The 17,706-nt window shown below is 38.9% G+C and overlaps 2 protein-coding genes across 2 annotated transcripts; one reads left to right on the forward strand and one right to left on the reverse strand.

Moving 5' to 3' along the window:
• Positions 1-6,486: 6,486 nt before the first annotated feature.
• LOC146362765 (interleukin-6-like) lies at positions 6,487-7,908 on the forward strand. The gene is made up of 4 exons (XM_084919881.1): positions 6,487-6,667; positions 6,793-6,894; positions 6,998-7,150; positions 7,556-7,908. The coding sequence occupies exons 1-4, from the start codon at positions 6,503-6,505 to the stop codon at positions 7,757-7,759; spliced, it is 624 nt and encodes a 207-aa protein (XP_084776007.1). The 5' UTR covers positions 6,487-6,502; the 3' UTR covers positions 7,760-7,908.
• Positions 7,909-8,438: 530 nt separating this feature from the next.
• On the reverse strand, positions 8,439-16,893 carry tomm7 (translocase of outer mitochondrial membrane 7 homolog (yeast)). Its single transcript, XM_084919882.1, has 3 exons — positions 16,726-16,893; positions 10,624-10,672; positions 8,439-8,815 (listed from the first exon to the last, which is right to left on the reverse strand). The coding sequence occupies exons 1-3, from the start codon at positions 16,826-16,828 to the stop codon at positions 8,800-8,802; spliced, it is 168 nt and encodes a 55-aa protein (XP_084776008.1). The 5' UTR covers positions 16,829-16,893; the 3' UTR covers positions 8,439-8,799.
• Positions 16,894-17,706: the final 813 nt, after the last annotated feature.

The following is a 17,706-nucleotide window of genomic DNA, read 5'->3' on the forward strand; positions in this document are numbered from 1 at the left end:
TAGTTTTTCTTTCCATGTAAATCAGTACAAACCACACAGGAAGTCCCTATGTCTTTAGCTTGAACGTGACATACACTGCTTCAAAACTACTACCTCATTTAGCACATAGAGATATGTAGAGAGATATATAGAGAGATATGATATATCTATATATATCTCTCTATATATATAGATATAAGATTTAGACTGCCAAACTAAGAAAATATAAGAAACGGTTGTCTTGGAGCAGCAGGAAAAGCATGCATTAAATCATAATGTACTCCAAGGTGCTTAGTGTAGCAGATGGTAAGCCCCTTTTAAAATGCAAAGTAACAAAGTACAGAACTTCCAAATGCACACACACACACACATATCCTAAACAAATAATCTCAATACGTACTGGGCGGCTACAACACAGCAATAAGTGGCATTATAAGCTCTTGTTTAATATTTAGATGAAGGATAAAATAAAATGTAGATTTTTTTATTTCCCAAGGAGAAGACAGTCTGTGGTGTGCTGTGGACTTTTGTGGTAGAAAATAAATGACTTTGGTCACAACTACAAAAAAGCAGAAATGAGAGAAATAGCTTGCAAGACTTTCTTTCCAGAGAAAAACAACCAGGATAATCACACGTAAACTAAACCCGGTGAATGCATCTGAGAATTGTGGCAGTTATATTTTCCCCAAACCTTACAGATTTAACAATATGAAATCGTGTCTTGAAATTAGGGATGCAAATGTCAAGACTGGCAATTCCCAATAACTACACCCACGACCCCACAACCACTGAGCTATTCTAAAGCCTCAGAATGTCCACTGAAAGTACCAAAATACTCTACAATCAAAAGTGGAAATAAACCCATTCTTACAACATCTCTGGCCAAAAACATGTAACGGCATGTTACATGTACTCTGTTGTTTAGGTTTGTTTGGTTTTAAGCCAGTTCAGGAGTTCTCTCATTTGATTCTCCACTGAGTAATCCCAGCAGACAGAGGGAAAGTTTCATTCCAAATATAGTAACAGGGGAAAATTAGAAAGAATTGCATATTTTGACTATAAACCTCACACTGAGCTGGTGAACTGAAGCGCTCCAGACAGCTTGCTGAGGTGAATGCAAGAAATGTATCTGCATGTAATTGGTCCATGAAAGGAGAAGATTAAGAAAGAAAGAAAGTTGTAAAAACAAACCAAACGCTGGTGGAGGAAGTTGGGCTCTTTAAGTATTAAAAGAAAAGGAAATGACATATACGGCCAATATTAAATCTTTGATTTTGACACACATTCCATGTAAAGAACAAAGCTCATGTCTAGATTGGGGTTATGAGCATCATATTCCAGCCAGGTTTCAATGTACTGAACAGATTTGAAAATCTTTTGTCTTCTAAGCCAAACTCTCAAAGAACAGAGAACAAAGGATAAAACACACTCACATACAAAAAATGTAAAATTCACCAATTTTTCTGACATTAGTTTATTTGAACACAGAGAACAGTTGTAACTGTTGTTGTAAGCTTGTTGCGACAAAGAGTAAATCTTTCAATTGCATTGAACCTCAAAGAGAGAAAGTGAAGAAAGATAAATATTACAGAGGCCTCAAAGAGAGACGTCCTGTTTTTCATGTTATTATAAGGCACAGCTAAACAGCTATCCATCTGTGGGGAAAAGGTAACAAAGTGTTACAACAAACAGAATTTCAACTAAAAAACATTAGAACTACTGATAAGATGATGAGTCTCATATTTTAGGCTGATGTAACATTATGTACAGTTACTTTCAATACCACCATTATTTATATAGACTCTATTATTCTCCAAACCATGAACGTGTCTTTTAGACCCCACTGCTACAAGGCTGTCACGGCAAGTGGGAGATTACACACAGGTGGGGGACACAGCTGGGAGTAATTAACGAGATGAGACAAGGGAGGTAAAACTGAATACACTCACATGAGACGCAGACCTTCACAATAAAACAGGAAACACGAAATCACTACACAAAGACACAGACTCGACACTGAGAGGCAGACAGAAAATAACACATGGAACCTGAACTACACTAAACGTGAGACACAACCGAAGAACAAATCCTTAAACACGAATAAACAGAAACATAGAATTCAAATAATAACCAACAAATCACAAAGGTAACAAAACGATCATCCAAGAATAAACCAAAACATAATAAACTCAGAATGCTGGGTCGAACCGACCCAGAATCGTGACAAAGGCTGCTCAAAGAAGTCCAACAATTAAATAATGCTTCAATCTTAAATATGATCTTTCTCTGTTAATCAGCTATGTACAATAGGGCTTCAAGCTGGTAGTCGTTAAACTACTACTTAAATAGCCATCACTTGACTCAGCTGTCTTAGCTAGTTATAGGGCAATCTCCAACCTTCATTTTAACTCAAAAATTCGTGATAGGGTAGTTGTAAAACAGCTAATTAACAACTTAATTATTTTCAAGAGCTTCAGTCAGGTTTATGAGCGAATCACTGTACAGAAACAGTTTCAGTGAAGGTTACAAATGATCTTCTTAACAGTGTTTTATATACTAATATTTTATTTCATTACCTAATATTTTATTACAGCAATTAGAGTTTGTTCTTGTAAATGGAGAGTCCTCTACACTAAGGTTAATTATGGAGTTCCACAGGGTTCCATGCTGGGACCAAGTCTGTTTACGTAATATGCTTTTCTTGGGCAGCATCATTACAAGTAATTTTCACTGCTATGCAGATGACACCCAACTCTATCTATCCATGAACCCAGATAATGCACACCAATTAGGTAAACTGCAGGAAGGTCTTAAAGACATAAAGACATCTATGACTTCTAATTTTCTGTCTCTAAATTTTGATAAAACTGAGGTTATTGTACTTGGCCATAAAATTTTGGGAATATGGTATTTAACCAGATGCTTACTCTGGATAGCATTACATTGGCCTCGAGTAACAGTGTGAGGAATCTTTGAGCCATTGTTTTTTAAGGATATGTCCTTCAAATTGCATATTAGACAAATATGTAGGACTTCCTTTTTTCATTTCCACAATATCTCAAAATTTAGAAATGTCCTGGCTCAGAGTGACACTGAAAAACTAGTTCATGCATTTATTATTTCTTATTAGGATGTCCTAAAAAAAAAACTCCCTGACAATACTTCAGCTGATCCAAAATGCTACAGAAAGAATACTGACAGGGAGTAGAAAATGAGAGCATATTTCTCCAATACTTGCGATCTCTTCAATGGCTCCTGTTACATCCAGAAATAAATTTGAAATCCTTCTCATCACATACAAGGTTCTGAATAATCAGGCCCCATCTTATTTTAATGACCTTATAGTACTGTATCACCCCATTAGAGCACTTTGCTCCAGCAAATCTCTGAAGTGAAGATGTAAGTACAGGCTCATGCAGTACTGTGGAAGACAGTTGAACCATTGGTCATTTCTTTATTATTTGTGAGGAAACTGGAAAATAGTTGCAGTGATTTTTTTGAAAAATGGGAATTCAGTATGTAAGGCAACAGCAGAGTTTGTACAATTCTAATGAGCTTGAAAGTCAGCATTTGGCTTGAACCCCTTTATTCTTCAACACAGACTGGACACTGAGGCAAGCTTTCTTGTAATTTCTTTAAGTGGTCTTTGGGCTTGTTGAAGGACATTCAAAGCTCTTCTTTGGATGCCTGCTCTCTTTTATTCTATTCTCAGTAAAGATGATCCCACACTACTTCAGTGATGTTAAGGTCTTGGTTCTGGGGAGGCTAATCCATGACTGATAGTGCTCCACTGCGTGTTTTCTGTTCAGTTATGCAAACTCTGATGGTACTTTTATCCATTCTTATCATCAATTTTGACAAGATCTCCAACATTACTGTCTGATATGTACCAAACCATGACAGAGCCTCCATGTTTTACAGATGGCTGTAGACATTCGCTATTGTACCTCATTGTACTTTTATTTATATTGATGAAGATTTGATCCAAAAAAGTTCTTAATTGGATTCATCACTCCATCTCTTGATTTCTGTCTCTGTGCTTCCCCTGTGTTCCTTGTGTTACGTCTCATCTAGTTATCATTTTATGTCTGTGCTTCTCCTGGTTTCAGTGTCAAGCCTGTCTCATGTTTCCTGTTTTATTTTGACAGTCTCATGCTTTGTTAGTGTTTTCAGTTTTGCTTCACCTAGTCTCATTGTATGTGATTTCTCCCAGCTGTGCTCTCCTCCTGTGTCTCATTTCCTAGTCCTCCCTGTGCGTATATAAACCCATGTCATCCGCTGCTTGTTGCCAGATCTTCTGCAACCGCTGCATTTCCTATGTCTCATGTCTCATGTTTTTAGTTTCTTTATACTTGTTTCTAGTTTCCTCCCAGTTTAGGCTTTGACAGTTTAGTCTTTGTCTTTCTTCGCTTTTGTGTTTTGATTCTGCCACAATTAAAGGCACGTTTCAGTTAAGTCCATTGCCAGTGTCTGAATTTGGGTCCACACTCTCTCTTCACTCCACAGTACTGTTTACTCAGTAAAGGAAATAAAAGTGTAATATCAATATGACGGTAAAATAAGGCTTATATTTAATCTGAAGTAGATTTATCTTGGATTGCTTTTTCTCCCGCAGAAGCTGAAATCAAAAGGTTTCCTAAAAGTTTGGATGTGAGTCTAATGTAACATTAACAACCTCTGAGTGGCCTTTTGTGAAGTCACAGCCTAATCTACTCGATGCATAGCTACATATCTTTCCCACCACTATCTTCAAAAGGTTTGGCTTTCTTGAAAAGCTGTCGTTTTTGAACATGACTGAGCAATGACTTGTCTTATCAAAACACTAAATGATTTAATGGGTTTTAAACTTTCCAACCTTTATATTCTGCTGATGGGAAATATTTGTGTTATTTAGGTCATCATGCTTTATCATTGCATTTTCAGGATATGCTAGTTACACACTTGTCTGTGATAACAGTAAAATCTCTCAGCAGTTCTTCCTTTAACGAGCTACTTCACTGAGGTCACTCTGTTGAAATTTCTAGACTTAGCACAGCTTCCTTAGAGACAGAAAGCAATTTTATTTCGCAGGATTTTTACTGTGTATTTTCACTGAAAATGTGAAATCCCCATTTTATAGTAATACAAAATAAAATGTTAATGTTTTAAATAAATAAATACCAATTTTATTAGTCTACATGTGTACATATGAAAGATGGCAAACTGCTAATGTTTAAAGTCTTTCTAAAATTATTATGGCTGAAAGTTTGTAAAGCAAACTGTATTAAAGGTATGAAAAAATTGCTGTTCTGTAAATTGTTATCTGATTTATTATGACGCATGATATTATCAGATATATAGGGCACAATTATTCTATAGGGAAAATAAGGCAGAACCCCTTTTAACTTCAAATGCATGTTAGTACTCAGTTGATTGTCTGATAAATACTATGTTCAGTGACACCCCAGTTTTGTCAGACCAATTGTCAAAATGTACTTAAGTAGTTGCCAAATCATAGCTTTACCTCGTGAATCTCTAATCTTTCCTTTTGCTTTCACACATCTAACACAAGAGAGTGTGTATTTTTTTCAGATAACTCCCATTACATTGGTTACAACTGTACATTTATATGCTTAGACACATTTTCATGTGATGCAAATAAATGTATAATTCCTGTACAAGATAATGAATGGGGTTCCATCTATTGATCATTTCATCTGCTTGTGCAGTGTATTTATGTATGTGTGTATGTATTTACGCATTGTTTATTCATTTATTTATTTATTCATTATTTCATTTGATATATAAAGTTGCTACAAGCTAAATGCACTGGAATGCTGCTATGCAAATGTTTGGTTTTAGAAGGATTTTCCCTTTAAATTCTTGAGCTGAAAATATCATAGGGATTTTTTTACATGATGATTCTCTGTGCTTTATAACTTCTCCAATCTTTGCTTAAAAAAATTACTTAAATGGCACTTTTATAAATAATAATAAATACACAATAAATACACAATATATATATATATATATATTATTATTATTATTTATAAAAGTGCCATTTAACCGGTATATATAAAATATATAATACATAAAAAAAATTCAATAATAGCAATCAAACACCACCAACAACAGTAATAATAATAACAGTAATTCATAAAAAGTTAAATAATAATAATAATGATTATAATAAGGATCAACTGGTCCTGTTGAAGACACTCATAATCTTCATCAAATCTTCATGACGCAGTTACTGTTAATTCCGTTTTGCAAGTCGGGATTGGAAAATCCCATTCGTCTGAGGAATGTATAAAAACAGCGCATCTCAGATGCAAGCCAATTCCTTCTGGCCCTGGCAGCCTTCAGCATCAGCGGAAACTTGACAAGTGCTTCCCAGCAGCGCACCATGCCCTCTATATTCAGTAAGTAATTTGCAGGCTGTGGTGCGCGAGTTTCCTGCGTATCTTCCTCTTTTCATTCATTCATTCGTTCGTTCATTCTTGTTCTGTCTCCCCAAGCAGATGTGCACGTTTTCTCTGCGGTGATGCTGCCCGCTCTGCTTCTCTGCGCTTCCGGCGCTCCGATTGAAGACGGAAGTGTGGCAGGTGACTTCTCAGGTGAGGAGACGGAGGAGGCGGAGATGTCCACTGTCAAGCCTTTTAATATATGGAGGTCACTCTTTGACTCAGCTCAAGAATACGAGAAAGCGGTAAGGGCCTGCTCATTAACTATGATTAACAGGTGTCATCAAGTCCGATTGGGGTTCTCTCGGACCCCTGGGACTCTAAAATACTTCCAGCATATTTAAATTGTATTTGAATTCTTTTCTATCAGTTTGAGCACCATTTCCAGACTCTGGAGAATCGCGATCAAGCTTTGGACTCCCACACCCCCGCCTCTATCCCGAAGCACTGCAATATTACCAAGTTCAGAAAGGTGAGAGCTCCTTTCTCTTTTTCTAATGCTGTCACTAACAAAGGTCGGTGGAGGGGTTGGGGTTAGTTCGATAACTCGGGCTGTTCTTCTCTCCTTTGTGCAGGAGACTTGTCTCCAGACGCTGGCCAAGGGTCTGCTCATCTATTCGGTTTTACTCAAGCACGTAGAGAAGGAGTACCGCAGCAGTTTGAACTTCTCCGACGCTCCGTCAAACATCGGCACTCTGATCGACCTGGCCGGCATGGTCAAAGGAAAGGTGGGTTTGACACGCGTCTTTAACTATCCTCCGAGGAAAAGTCAAATTTGACTTTGTAGCAGTCTCTTGGGTTTTTCCTGTCAGTAATGTTAGGAAGACTGATAGAATAAAGTAGATTTACTTCAGAAAAAAAATAATCCACTACATACAGATATTAAAAGTAAAATTCACAATAGAAGGTGACTTCTCTGCCTTTAGCTGTCACAAAGCCCAGTAACAACATTTCTATTGTAAATGTGAGAGGAGCAGAAGTGATAGGTAGCACAAAATCTCAATTAAATACATCACCTCTCATACTACATCACTATTTCACCAGAATGCCTGTTATCTTAATACTGTCACATTTTCACTTCTGCGTCCTGTTCCTAAATAACACCTCATTCTACCATCTCTTCTGACCCACAGATGAAAAACAGCAATCAAGTCACACCGCTGACCAGCAGTGAGGAGGAGCAGCTTCTCAAGGAGGTCAACAGCCCAGATCCTTACCACAGCATGTTGAACGCCTACAGCATCCTGAGAGCCCTCAAAGCATTCCTGAGTGAGGGGAAAAGAGCTGTTTGTAGAATGGAAAAGCAACTGAACCAATCAGCGGATACCAGTTGTTAAAAAGATGAATAATGCTCAAATTACATTCAGTTATGAAATAATAGCTCAGGGAAAACTGGATGGTTTTGACACTCCTACTTTCTCAAGATCATAACCTCCTCTGGGTATAGCAGGCCCCACAGCAACATACTGTGTATGTAGAATCACCTGCTGTGCTATTCTTATTTATCTTATTTATAATTGGTAGAGATTATTTATTAGAGAAAAATCTATTGTGCGGGAGAAATGCAGTGTAAATACAATTTGCACTGTACTTGTAATTAGCATTTCTGGTGCTGATTACTATTTATTGTTAAAGAATTTTACAGTACAGTGATCTCTTATGTAACACAACTGACTTTATTTTTTTGCATATGCTGAAATAAAAAAAAAATCATTTGCATAAAAAGCAAGGACTTATTCTTTCCCCGACATTTCACACATTTCAACGCAGCAGCACATTCTGCAACTGCATGAATGTTGACACTTAGATTTAGATCAGTCAACTCAACACATTTATATACACACATTTAAAGGTGGACGGAAAATGTTCCCGTTAATCTATGACTATGACTCATCATTACCATGTAAGATTGATACATTTGATATATCAAAACTTTATAATTGCTCAGTAAAATATTTGCTATCAGTTTCTTCTGCATGAAAGCGACTGGATTGTTTATATTAAGGAAGAAAAGAGTCATTTCTTTGAGGATTTATTTTCAGAAATGTTAAATTACAAATAAAAACTAAGAAAAAACAGGAAACAAACATCAGTGCTTCGCATTAACAAAAAATAACCCTCCAACTGATAGTCCAATCAGCATGTATTTCAAGGGACAAACCTGTTCACACATCTCTGTACATGTCCCATAGTTACAGACTACATGGAAATGGATAACATCCAATCGTTACTTTACAGATAGTGAGAAACAATGTACAAATGTCATCTGATCATTATTATTTTTAGAGGGGAAAGCAAAAGAAGTCCATTTTGTCCAGTCACAGGTGGGTCACATGGTTTGGTTGATGGTTAGGGATTGGTCGTGTGAAGATGTTCCTCAGCCCCAGAGCAAGCTAGAGGACAACAAAGAAAATCAATATTAAAACATCCTTGGAAATATGTTACTGACATAGTGAGGAAATAATAGTGTGATGTATTAACAGCATTGCCAAAAAAAAAAAAAAAAAAAAAAAAAAAAAAAAAAAACATGCTTACAAACGTTATCACAACTATCACTATGTAACTATGTTACATGGGCTGCTAACACACTGAAGTCCTGAAAACTTAACAATTTTGAGTTGTACAGGATGTTGTTTAGCGTAGCTCAGCAGAATGCAGTGCATTTAAAAAACAAACAAACAAACAAAAAAAAACCCCACATCCCCCCATGGGATGAAACAGTTAACCCCCTTTTCCATTAGTACCTACTTGGATCGACTCGCCATGGATCGGCCACGACTTGACTGGTTTTCCTTTATATTCAGTACTACGCAGCGTGTGTGGTTGTCATCACAGCAACGCATCAAAGCGTCCCGCGACGTAATTAATATGCAAAACAAAGGCTACATAAAAGGTGGATGTCGAGGCAAGAATAAACCTACTGCTCGGTCCGTGGCTTTTTGTCAGACTCGGGGAACACAGAGTTGTTTCCATCGAGTGACGTTACTGACCAGCCAATCGGTGGCATACAGTCTGATGATGTCACATTTTAATATGTGTTTGGATCGTTGGAACCCGGGCCAAGCAGGTACTAAAAAAGTACATGGTACCAGGTACTATGACCTAATGGAAAACCCTGTAAACCATGGCGAACTGTGCCGAGTCGATCCGAGTAGGTACTGATGGAAAAGGGGCTTTAAAGTCCTGGAAAACAAACAAAAAAAACACTTCTATTTACGTCTCATGATTTTAAGATAATCCACTAAAATGCAAAATAGAGAATTTTGCTATCATACCACTTGTACATCATGTTTAAATGCTTTGCAGAACGGTGCAAAAGTCTTGTGCCGACTCTCATTTCTTTATATTTTGCTTCCAAGCAGCCAGACTTTCTTGTAACTTTTTTAAGTGGTGTAGAGCAACAGTTCTCCAAGTTTTTTGAAAGTCTTTTAAAGTCTTCCTTGGACATAGGTTGCTTTTTTCACTTATTCTCAGTGCCATCCCTGTACCTGACCAGCATCGTCATACATGCTAAAAAAGACACTAAATGTACATGTTAATTTCTATAATATTGAAAACAATGACCACAGCTTAGCTAAAGTCATAATTTCATATTGAATTATTTGTTTGTTCTCATATTTAAACAAAATCAAATCTCTATATAAAGTAAAAACAAACACACTGATATTATTAGCAACGGGCTGTTGAGACTGGGGAGGCAGAGGAGGAGCAACAAGCAGCTCAGTTTCTGGTAAATATAGGTTACCTTTTTTCCTGTTTATCTATACTGAGATAACAGACAAGCCATACATGATGCAATAGGTTCTTAAAAAAAAAAAAAAAAAAAAGAAATTAAAAAAACAGAAATAAAAAAGATAAGAGATTCTTACAGGACTAAAAAGAGCCTCACATCAGTATTCCAAGGCAGGTATTAAGACATCACACATCCTTTTCTCTTCAAGCAATCATTCAACTTTGTTAAATGGGCAGTTTTACTTAAAGAATGAACTGTTTTGACATATAATGTATTTTCATCCTTATGTACATGGTCTAAGTGTACATGAATAATCCCTACAATGACCCTACTTCATGAGACTGGACATAAATCTTGTTGGTCAGGAGCTCGCCCCCCCCCCAAAAAAAACCGATGTATTATTTGACTTTGGATCTAGGAGTAGGATGCTTTATTTTATTACACACATCTCAGACCGATTCGTCTTACCTTAAGAAAGTAGGTTCAGGCATCCCTGGATCTGCTCCTCGTTTGAAACCTGTAAGTGAAAACCATAAATAAGAATTACGAGGTGATTCTTGTAAGGCACACTCAAATGTACAAGACACCAACAGTTTTGAATTTCAGTGCAGTCCTCGTGTGCAATATTTTTCCCCACACAAAACCACATTGTACCCCTTGAACATAACTTCTTTTGTACACTTTATAATGTGTAAATAACTCATGTAAAGTGCACTATTCTACTGCTCAGCTCCATACCATTTAGGTTTATTTTCACTTGAATGTAAAAGCTCAAATGAGTGGGGCTCGATTAGTGCTGAAGCGCTGGTGCACACATGACAGAGGAAAAGAGAATATACCGAAACTTTAAAGATGAGAAAAGAAATACGATGATGGCAAGATCTAAACATAAATCCCCCTTATTGAAAGCATTTTTTTGGGGGTGGGGGTGGTCCCTCAAATTTGGAGATATGAATTTGAGCACCGGTTTTACTCATATTGTGGTTTATAACTAGTTTCGAGCCACAGTGAGTAAAAATACTGTCCTGTTGAGAACTAATGAAGCAAATCATTTGCTACTTCAGTGATTACAGTGCGTCAGCAGAATGCAAACAGACCCAGCAAAACATCCTGCTTTCATTAAACTAGCTTAGATCAGATCATTCCACAAGCAGCAGAAGACTACAAATTCATATCCCCTGATATCAATACTTCTGCCTTCATTTAAAGTCAAGGAAGTAGTTGAGCCTGACGCAAGACATTCTCCAAAAAAAAGATAAGAGGATCCCAGAAGGCGAAAAATAGCCTCCTGTTACCACTCTCCTAATATCAAGGGTAAAACCTGATTTCTTTGGCTGTTTTGTTTAGACCTGTCAGGGTCTAAACAAACTTAGACGTCTCTGACACTGTGTTTAAGTTTAATTACATACGGGTGTATCAGAATCTATCGTGGGGCAATCGTGGCTCAAGAGTTGGGAGTTCACCTTGTAATCGGAAGGTTGCCGGTTCAAGCCCCGGCTTGGACAGTAAATGGTAAATGGCCTGTATTTGTATAGCGCACTGACAGAGGAAAGGCTGCCGGACACTGGCGCCACCGGGCCCTCTGACCACCACCAGTAGGCAACGGGTCTCAGTCGTTGTGTCCTTGGGCAAGACACTTCACCCGTTACCTACTGGTGGTGGTCAGAGGGCCCGGTGGCGCCAGTGTCCGGCAGCCTTTCCTCTGTGGCTACAATGTAGCTTGCCATCACCAGTGTGTGAATGTGTGTGTGAATGGGTGGATGACTGGATGTGTAAAGCGCTTTTGGGTCCTTAGGGACTAGTAAAGCGCTATACAAATACAGGCCATTTACCATTTATCCAGTGCAAAGTCAGAGTGATGCCTGATTGTTTCCATGTGATAACAGAACACGTAGGTGTCCGGTGAAATCGTCACCAACTTTACAGCTCCTGTATGCTTCGACCCCTTCAGCACCCTCGCCTTCATTCTGAAATCATCCAGAGTGTCCTGATTTGAGCTTAGTGCAGGAAGGTACTCATTCATGTGTGAAACCAGGATGGGCCACGTAGCCTTCAAATTACATCACGATATTTCAAGAAAGTTTTCCGTAACAAGATTTCGGAAATGTAGAAAATTTATTTTTTTTTTTTTTTGCTCCGCTTGCAGCTTGCAGGCAGCAGCAATCACAAGTGGAAGTAAATGATAGATATTTCCCACTGAGCTGTCACTGATGACACACTTCCTAATCTGAAGTGTGAATTTATTAAAAGAAAGTGCCGATAGCATCCGCAGCAGTATTATGGTGCAACAGGAGTGTCACAGCGTAAGTTAAATGTAAGCACAAAAGCGGCCTGTGATGCTGATCCCCTACAACCCATCCAGAATTCGGGCTCCCACAGAATGTCTTCTGTATGCCACACAGCCAATCAATTACAGACGCTCCTGGCATCAAGAAGCCACATCTAAAGGTCAGTCTAAGGTTTGCCAGTGAACATCTAAATTATTCAGAGAAGGTTTAGGAGAAAGTGGTGTGGTCATCAACTCGACCTGCTGTTTGGAGGAAGAAAAATGTTGAGTATGAAGCAAAGAACACCATCCCCACAGTCAGGCACAGAGGTGGAAACATTATGCTTGGGGATGTTTTTCTGCTAAGGGTACAGGACAACTTCACTTCATTGATGGTCCAATGAACAAGGCCATGTACTGTAAAATCATGGAAAAGAACCACCTTCCTTCAGCCAGGACACTGAAGATGAGTCGTGGGTGGGTCTTCCAGCATGACAATGATCCAAAACATTCTGTCAAGGCAACAAAGGAGGGGCTAAAGACGCATATTAAGGTCATGGAGTGGCCTAGCCAGACTCCCCCACTGTCAAGTCCTGCTTTTCCACCATATAACTACTTCAGTTGACTGAGAACCTTCACAGACAACTACTTCAGTTTGTTTCACAACACCACTTGCTCTTCCTGTCATGTGTAACTTAACTAGTGATCGCTCCAGCAGTGCTGTAAATGGTTTTCCATTTGGGTGGTACATCACCAGCTGCTAGTATCTCCTTTGTAGCCTCGTAGTACATATCGACTATGTTTTTGCCTCAAGTGGTGAAACACGTTTGCCTCTTTCAGTTTTCTTGTATCTTTTGCAAAGATGTTGGAGGCTGTTGAAGTAGCCCCATGTTTAGGCACCAAATTGTCATAGGAGGCTGACACAACTCTTGCTCTTGCGTAACATTATCTGACACAATATATGTGGTATAGCCATAGTGTGAAAACATTCATCATTTAATATACTAGTTGTTTAACTTGCTTGAAATATATATAAAATGGTGGTAACCCAACAGCAGCATGTATTTAATTTAAGACTATTCTTCCTCAAGTAAATGAGTTGCACATGCAGAAAAGGCTCAGCAGGAGGGAAATGAGAGAAAGTGTGACATCACTGTTGGTGTTTCCAATATACTGAGGGAATCTCTTAAGGCGTATGGTCACACATGCACAAGTGTCAACTTCCCCCACAAAATCCAAACCACAGCCATGCAAAAGTTTCAACTTCCCCATCAAAGCTCCCAAATACAGTGATGCACAGGTCTTCCCCAACACTCCTCCAAACCACAGCCAGCTATTTCAGGATCACAGAAATGTCTGAAGAAAAACTGTTTTGAATCTACTACCACAGGGACGTGTTACCCGTAAGGCACACAAGGTCACAGTTTACGTCATTAAAGCAGAAGGGAACTCAACTCGCATAGTCAGCAAAGTGCTGCAAACAGAATGATATGCATTTGTGGCGGAGGTGGGGGCACAACATGGGAGTCCTAGCAGGTTAGCATAAACTTAACTTTCAAAATAAGAGTGAAGGGACTGTCCACAAATTTAAAAGAATAAAAATGTAAAAAAAAATATGAGTCAGAAAATATACCAGGGGTCTGTTACTTTACTTGGGCAGGCCACCTAATCAACTCTATGTGTGGTAAATGCCATGATAAACCATCATCCTTCCCTTTTTCTAAAAACCTCAAGTAGGGTTCCACCGCTGGCGTTATGTTTGCAAGTGGGCAACAAATAAGAGCCAATATTGGCCTATACCAGATATATCAATATCAGTAAACTTGCTGTTTGGGCAATTTTGAAATCTTATTGATTTACATAGAGACAAGTGATGTGTTTTGGGTCTTCTTGTAAGATAAAGAGATAACCTTTCGCCTTTAAAATTCAGACCCCGTTTTGTTGCTGACTGCTTGAGGGCTTTTGGGTTGTTGTCGTTTTTAAAAATCGCTCATATTTTCTTGGCCTGCTTTGCTTTAAAATTCAGAAGAGACATTTATATTTATATACGGCCTATGTGAATATATGTTACACGTGTTTAGAGCAGCTCATATACATCTCCATACTTACTTTACCTGCCTTATCAGCACTGGTTTAAAAAAACAAAAAAAACACCAAAGGCTACGTTCACACTACAGGCGAAAGCGCATCAAATCTGACATTTTGACCCTATGCGACCCATATCTGATCATGGTATAATAGTTTGAACAGCACAAATCTGATATTTTCAAATCCGATCTGGGTCACTTTCGTATGTGGTACTGAATCCGATACATATCTGATGTTTTAGAAAGCGACTGTTGTTTGAATGGTCATGTCACATTACATCCGTCTTTTACGTCACTGACAAGCCAGACGCCAATTATCAGCGCTGGAGAAGCGCCCGAACACTTCCTGACCATCCAGTACACAAGAACTGGACTGAAAATCAGTAGATACTGATGACCCCAACCACACTGCCAGTGCAGTGGAAACATACCTGAATAGAAAAAGACAACACAATGCTGCCAGTGATGGATTACTAAAGCAGTGTGGGATCATTTTGACAGCGAGCAGAACAAAAGGTAGCCAACATCTAGAGAAGAGCTTTGAATGTTCTTCAAGAATCCTTAAGACTACTTAAAGAAAGGACAAGTAAGCTTGCCTCAGAGTGTCTAAGCTGATGTTAGTGAAACTGTTGGGAAGACAACATTGGAGAAACGTTATTTTATTTGTACTGTATAATCTGCAGATTTTGACAGAAATCTGCAACTATCCTTTGAAGCACCACTCCTCACTAAAACAGCAATAGGGATAATTATTAGGCCATATGTAAATAACAAAATAACTTTATAATTTAAAGCAAAATTGGGAAACATAAAGTCCGAAACAAGTCTTTATATTTAGGGCCATCAGTCAAACAATACTGTTTGGTCTGGGTCTAAACAGAGCGTGTTTGTGTGACGTCTTCTTTTGCGCATGCGGGCCGCTTGAGGGTTCACACTAGTGTACGTTTGCTGTCACATTTTATTTGTAGTGTGAACAACCAGACAAAAAATCGGATTTGATCAAAAAATCGGAATTGAGCATTAAGACCTAGCCTAACGAATGTAACCAAATTTTTCAATGGTGCAACTACAAAAATCTTTGGCCGGTGTGACCAGCTGTTCCAGTAATAAAAAAAAAAAGAAAAAAAGTCATGCCACTATTGTGTGTCCCAATCAGAGATAGTCAGGGGCGGGACCTCTATGGGCCCGTACACGGACACGCCATCGGGGCTGAAAGCCGAAAGCTCACTGATTCTGACGCGTCATCGGGTCCGCGCTTTGACAAAATATTATTATTATTGATTATAGAAATCAGTGAAGATACCCAGCTCTAGTGAGTAGCCTAGGCCTGACAGAAGTAGATGTAGCTGTGAGTAATTAGAAAAGATGAAAAGAACTATTGATACATTTTTTTGTTAAGTTAAGGCCTGATCCGTCTGAAATTCATAGCCAGTGCTCTGTCATGGAGCCATCAATCAAAAAGCAAAGCGTATCCAGAAAACACATATGCTGCGATAAATGCACTGCCCAAGTGTCCCCTTTCCTCACTGCCTTTCAGCGGCAGGCAGCAGCAAACAGGTCGTCAGAGGAGGCCGATGTGATGATTAAGTTTAACATTGCCTACAATATTGCCAAAGAGTGCCAACGCACTTTAAGCACAAGCACTTTTTCAGTAACTTATCGTTCTTGCAGAAATGTGCTCCAAATAAAGAACTTTGTGTTGACAAGATTGTTAATCATTTATAAATGACAGCAACGCCCCCCCCCCCAAAGAAAAGTGGACATGTAAAACTGCGCTGTTAAGCGATGCAGTTGAAAAATTTGGGTGCGCCTAACTTTTGTGCTGGTGCGCATGAGAAAAAAAGTTAGGTGCACCAGTGCAACCGTGACAAAAGGTTAGTCTAGAGCCCTGCTTAAGCATTTAGCTTTGCTGATACAACAGGTTAGCCATACAAATCCATAGCATTAGTTCATGCTACATGAGTTCCTCTACAACGTACAGCAAAGCCATAGCTGATAGACTAGAGACACTTCAGTTTTTAAAAAAAATAAAACTGGGGCTCGCAACATTTTATTAATCATGTTATGTTTAATATGCTGTTTTAACGAGGGCCCCAATACAACACGTCAACCTCACCGGGACAAAAGAAAATACAGTTTAATGCTAAGAAGCTGAGCTAACCGGTTAGCATTAGCATCATCTCGCCGCATACCCCTTACTCCTATTCGGATACTGACCGAGGTACAGCACGGTTGGAATAAAACCCCATCGGATGACAAACTGGCCGCACTGGAACAGCTGCTGCAGCCGCTGTTTGCTCTCTTTGCTCAGTTTAGCCATGTTATGATCCCGAACAGACAGTCTCGTGCTGCTTCCAAGGGCAGGGAAAAGGAAGTGACGTTGAAGAGCTAAACACTTACCTTCTCCAGCTGTCATAGGACGCCTCCTTGTGGATGGGCGTGTAGCGGCGGCTGGTTGGAGTTTACATGCTAAACTGCCACACTTTAACTTTAGAAACAGATAGCATGTTCTCGATGAGATGATTTTACTGATTATGCCAGTTTTCTTTGAGCGGATTTGGCTTTAATTAAAGCCAAAACTTTATTAAGTCGATAAGACCGTTTAACTAACATTAGGCCCTGCCAGAGTCAATAGTTTGGAGCAATGTTCTTCTCCACTGTGGATGTAGACAACCATAAAGATCAGCAGAAAGCAAATCACATCACACACATGGTTTAAACTTATATACTGTACCTATGGAGCAGTTTTGCTAGAAAAAAAATGGGAGCAGTTATTTATTGACAGATGCACAAAATCCTAAAGACACATTGAAATACAGTAAGGCAGGCAAACACAGAGCTTGAAAGTCAATATCTTGTACTAGGACCTTTATCCTTTATTCTTCAACACAGCCTAGACACTCGGAGGCAAGCTTACTTGTCCTTTCTTTAAGTAGTCTTAAGGATTCTTGAAGAACATTCAAAGCTCTTCTCCAGATGTTGGCTACATTTTGTTCTGCTCACTGTCAAAATGATCCCACACTGCTTTAGTAATCCATCACTGGCAGCATTGTGTTGTGTCTTTTTCTATTCAGGTATATTTCCACTACACTGGCAGTGTGTTTGGGGTCATCAGTATCTACTGATTTTCAGTCCAGTTCTTGTGTACCTCAGCATGTCTTCTCCCTGCATGGCTAGAGAGCTACTGCTCAAGATCAC

Source organism: Perissodus microlepis, chromosome 22 (genome assembly GCF_051167445.1).
Source record: "Perissodus microlepis isolate ML-2025 ecotype Zambia chromosome 22, ASM5116744v1, whole genome shotgun sequence".
Taxonomy (NCBI): domain Eukaryota; kingdom Metazoa; phylum Chordata; class Actinopteri; order Cichliformes; family Cichlidae; genus Perissodus; species Perissodus microlepis.

Excerpts from the sequence above, each read along its gene's own strand:
- LOC146362765 (XM_084919881.1), top strand. The coding sequence starts at position 6,503 with ATGCTGCCCGCTCTGCTTCTCTGCGCTTCCGGCGCTCCGATTGAAGAC. Across the intron at positions 6,895-6,997 it reads ATATTACCAAGTTCAGAAAG|GAGACTTGTCTCCAGACGCT; the intron begins GTGAGAGCTCCT and ends TCCTTTGTGCAG. Across the intron at positions 7,151-7,555 it reads CCGGCATGGTCAAAGGAAAG|ATGAAAAACAGCAATCAAGT; the intron begins GTGGGTTTGACA and ends TCTGACCCACAG.
- tomm7 (XM_084919882.1), bottom strand. The coding sequence starts at position 16,828 with ATGGCTAAACTGAGCAAAGAGAGCAAACAGCGGCTGCAGCAGCTGTTC. Across the intron at positions 10,673-16,725 it reads TCCAACCGTGCTGTACCTCG|GTTTCAAACGAGGAGCAGAT; the intron begins GTCAGTATCCGA and ends TTTCACTTACAG.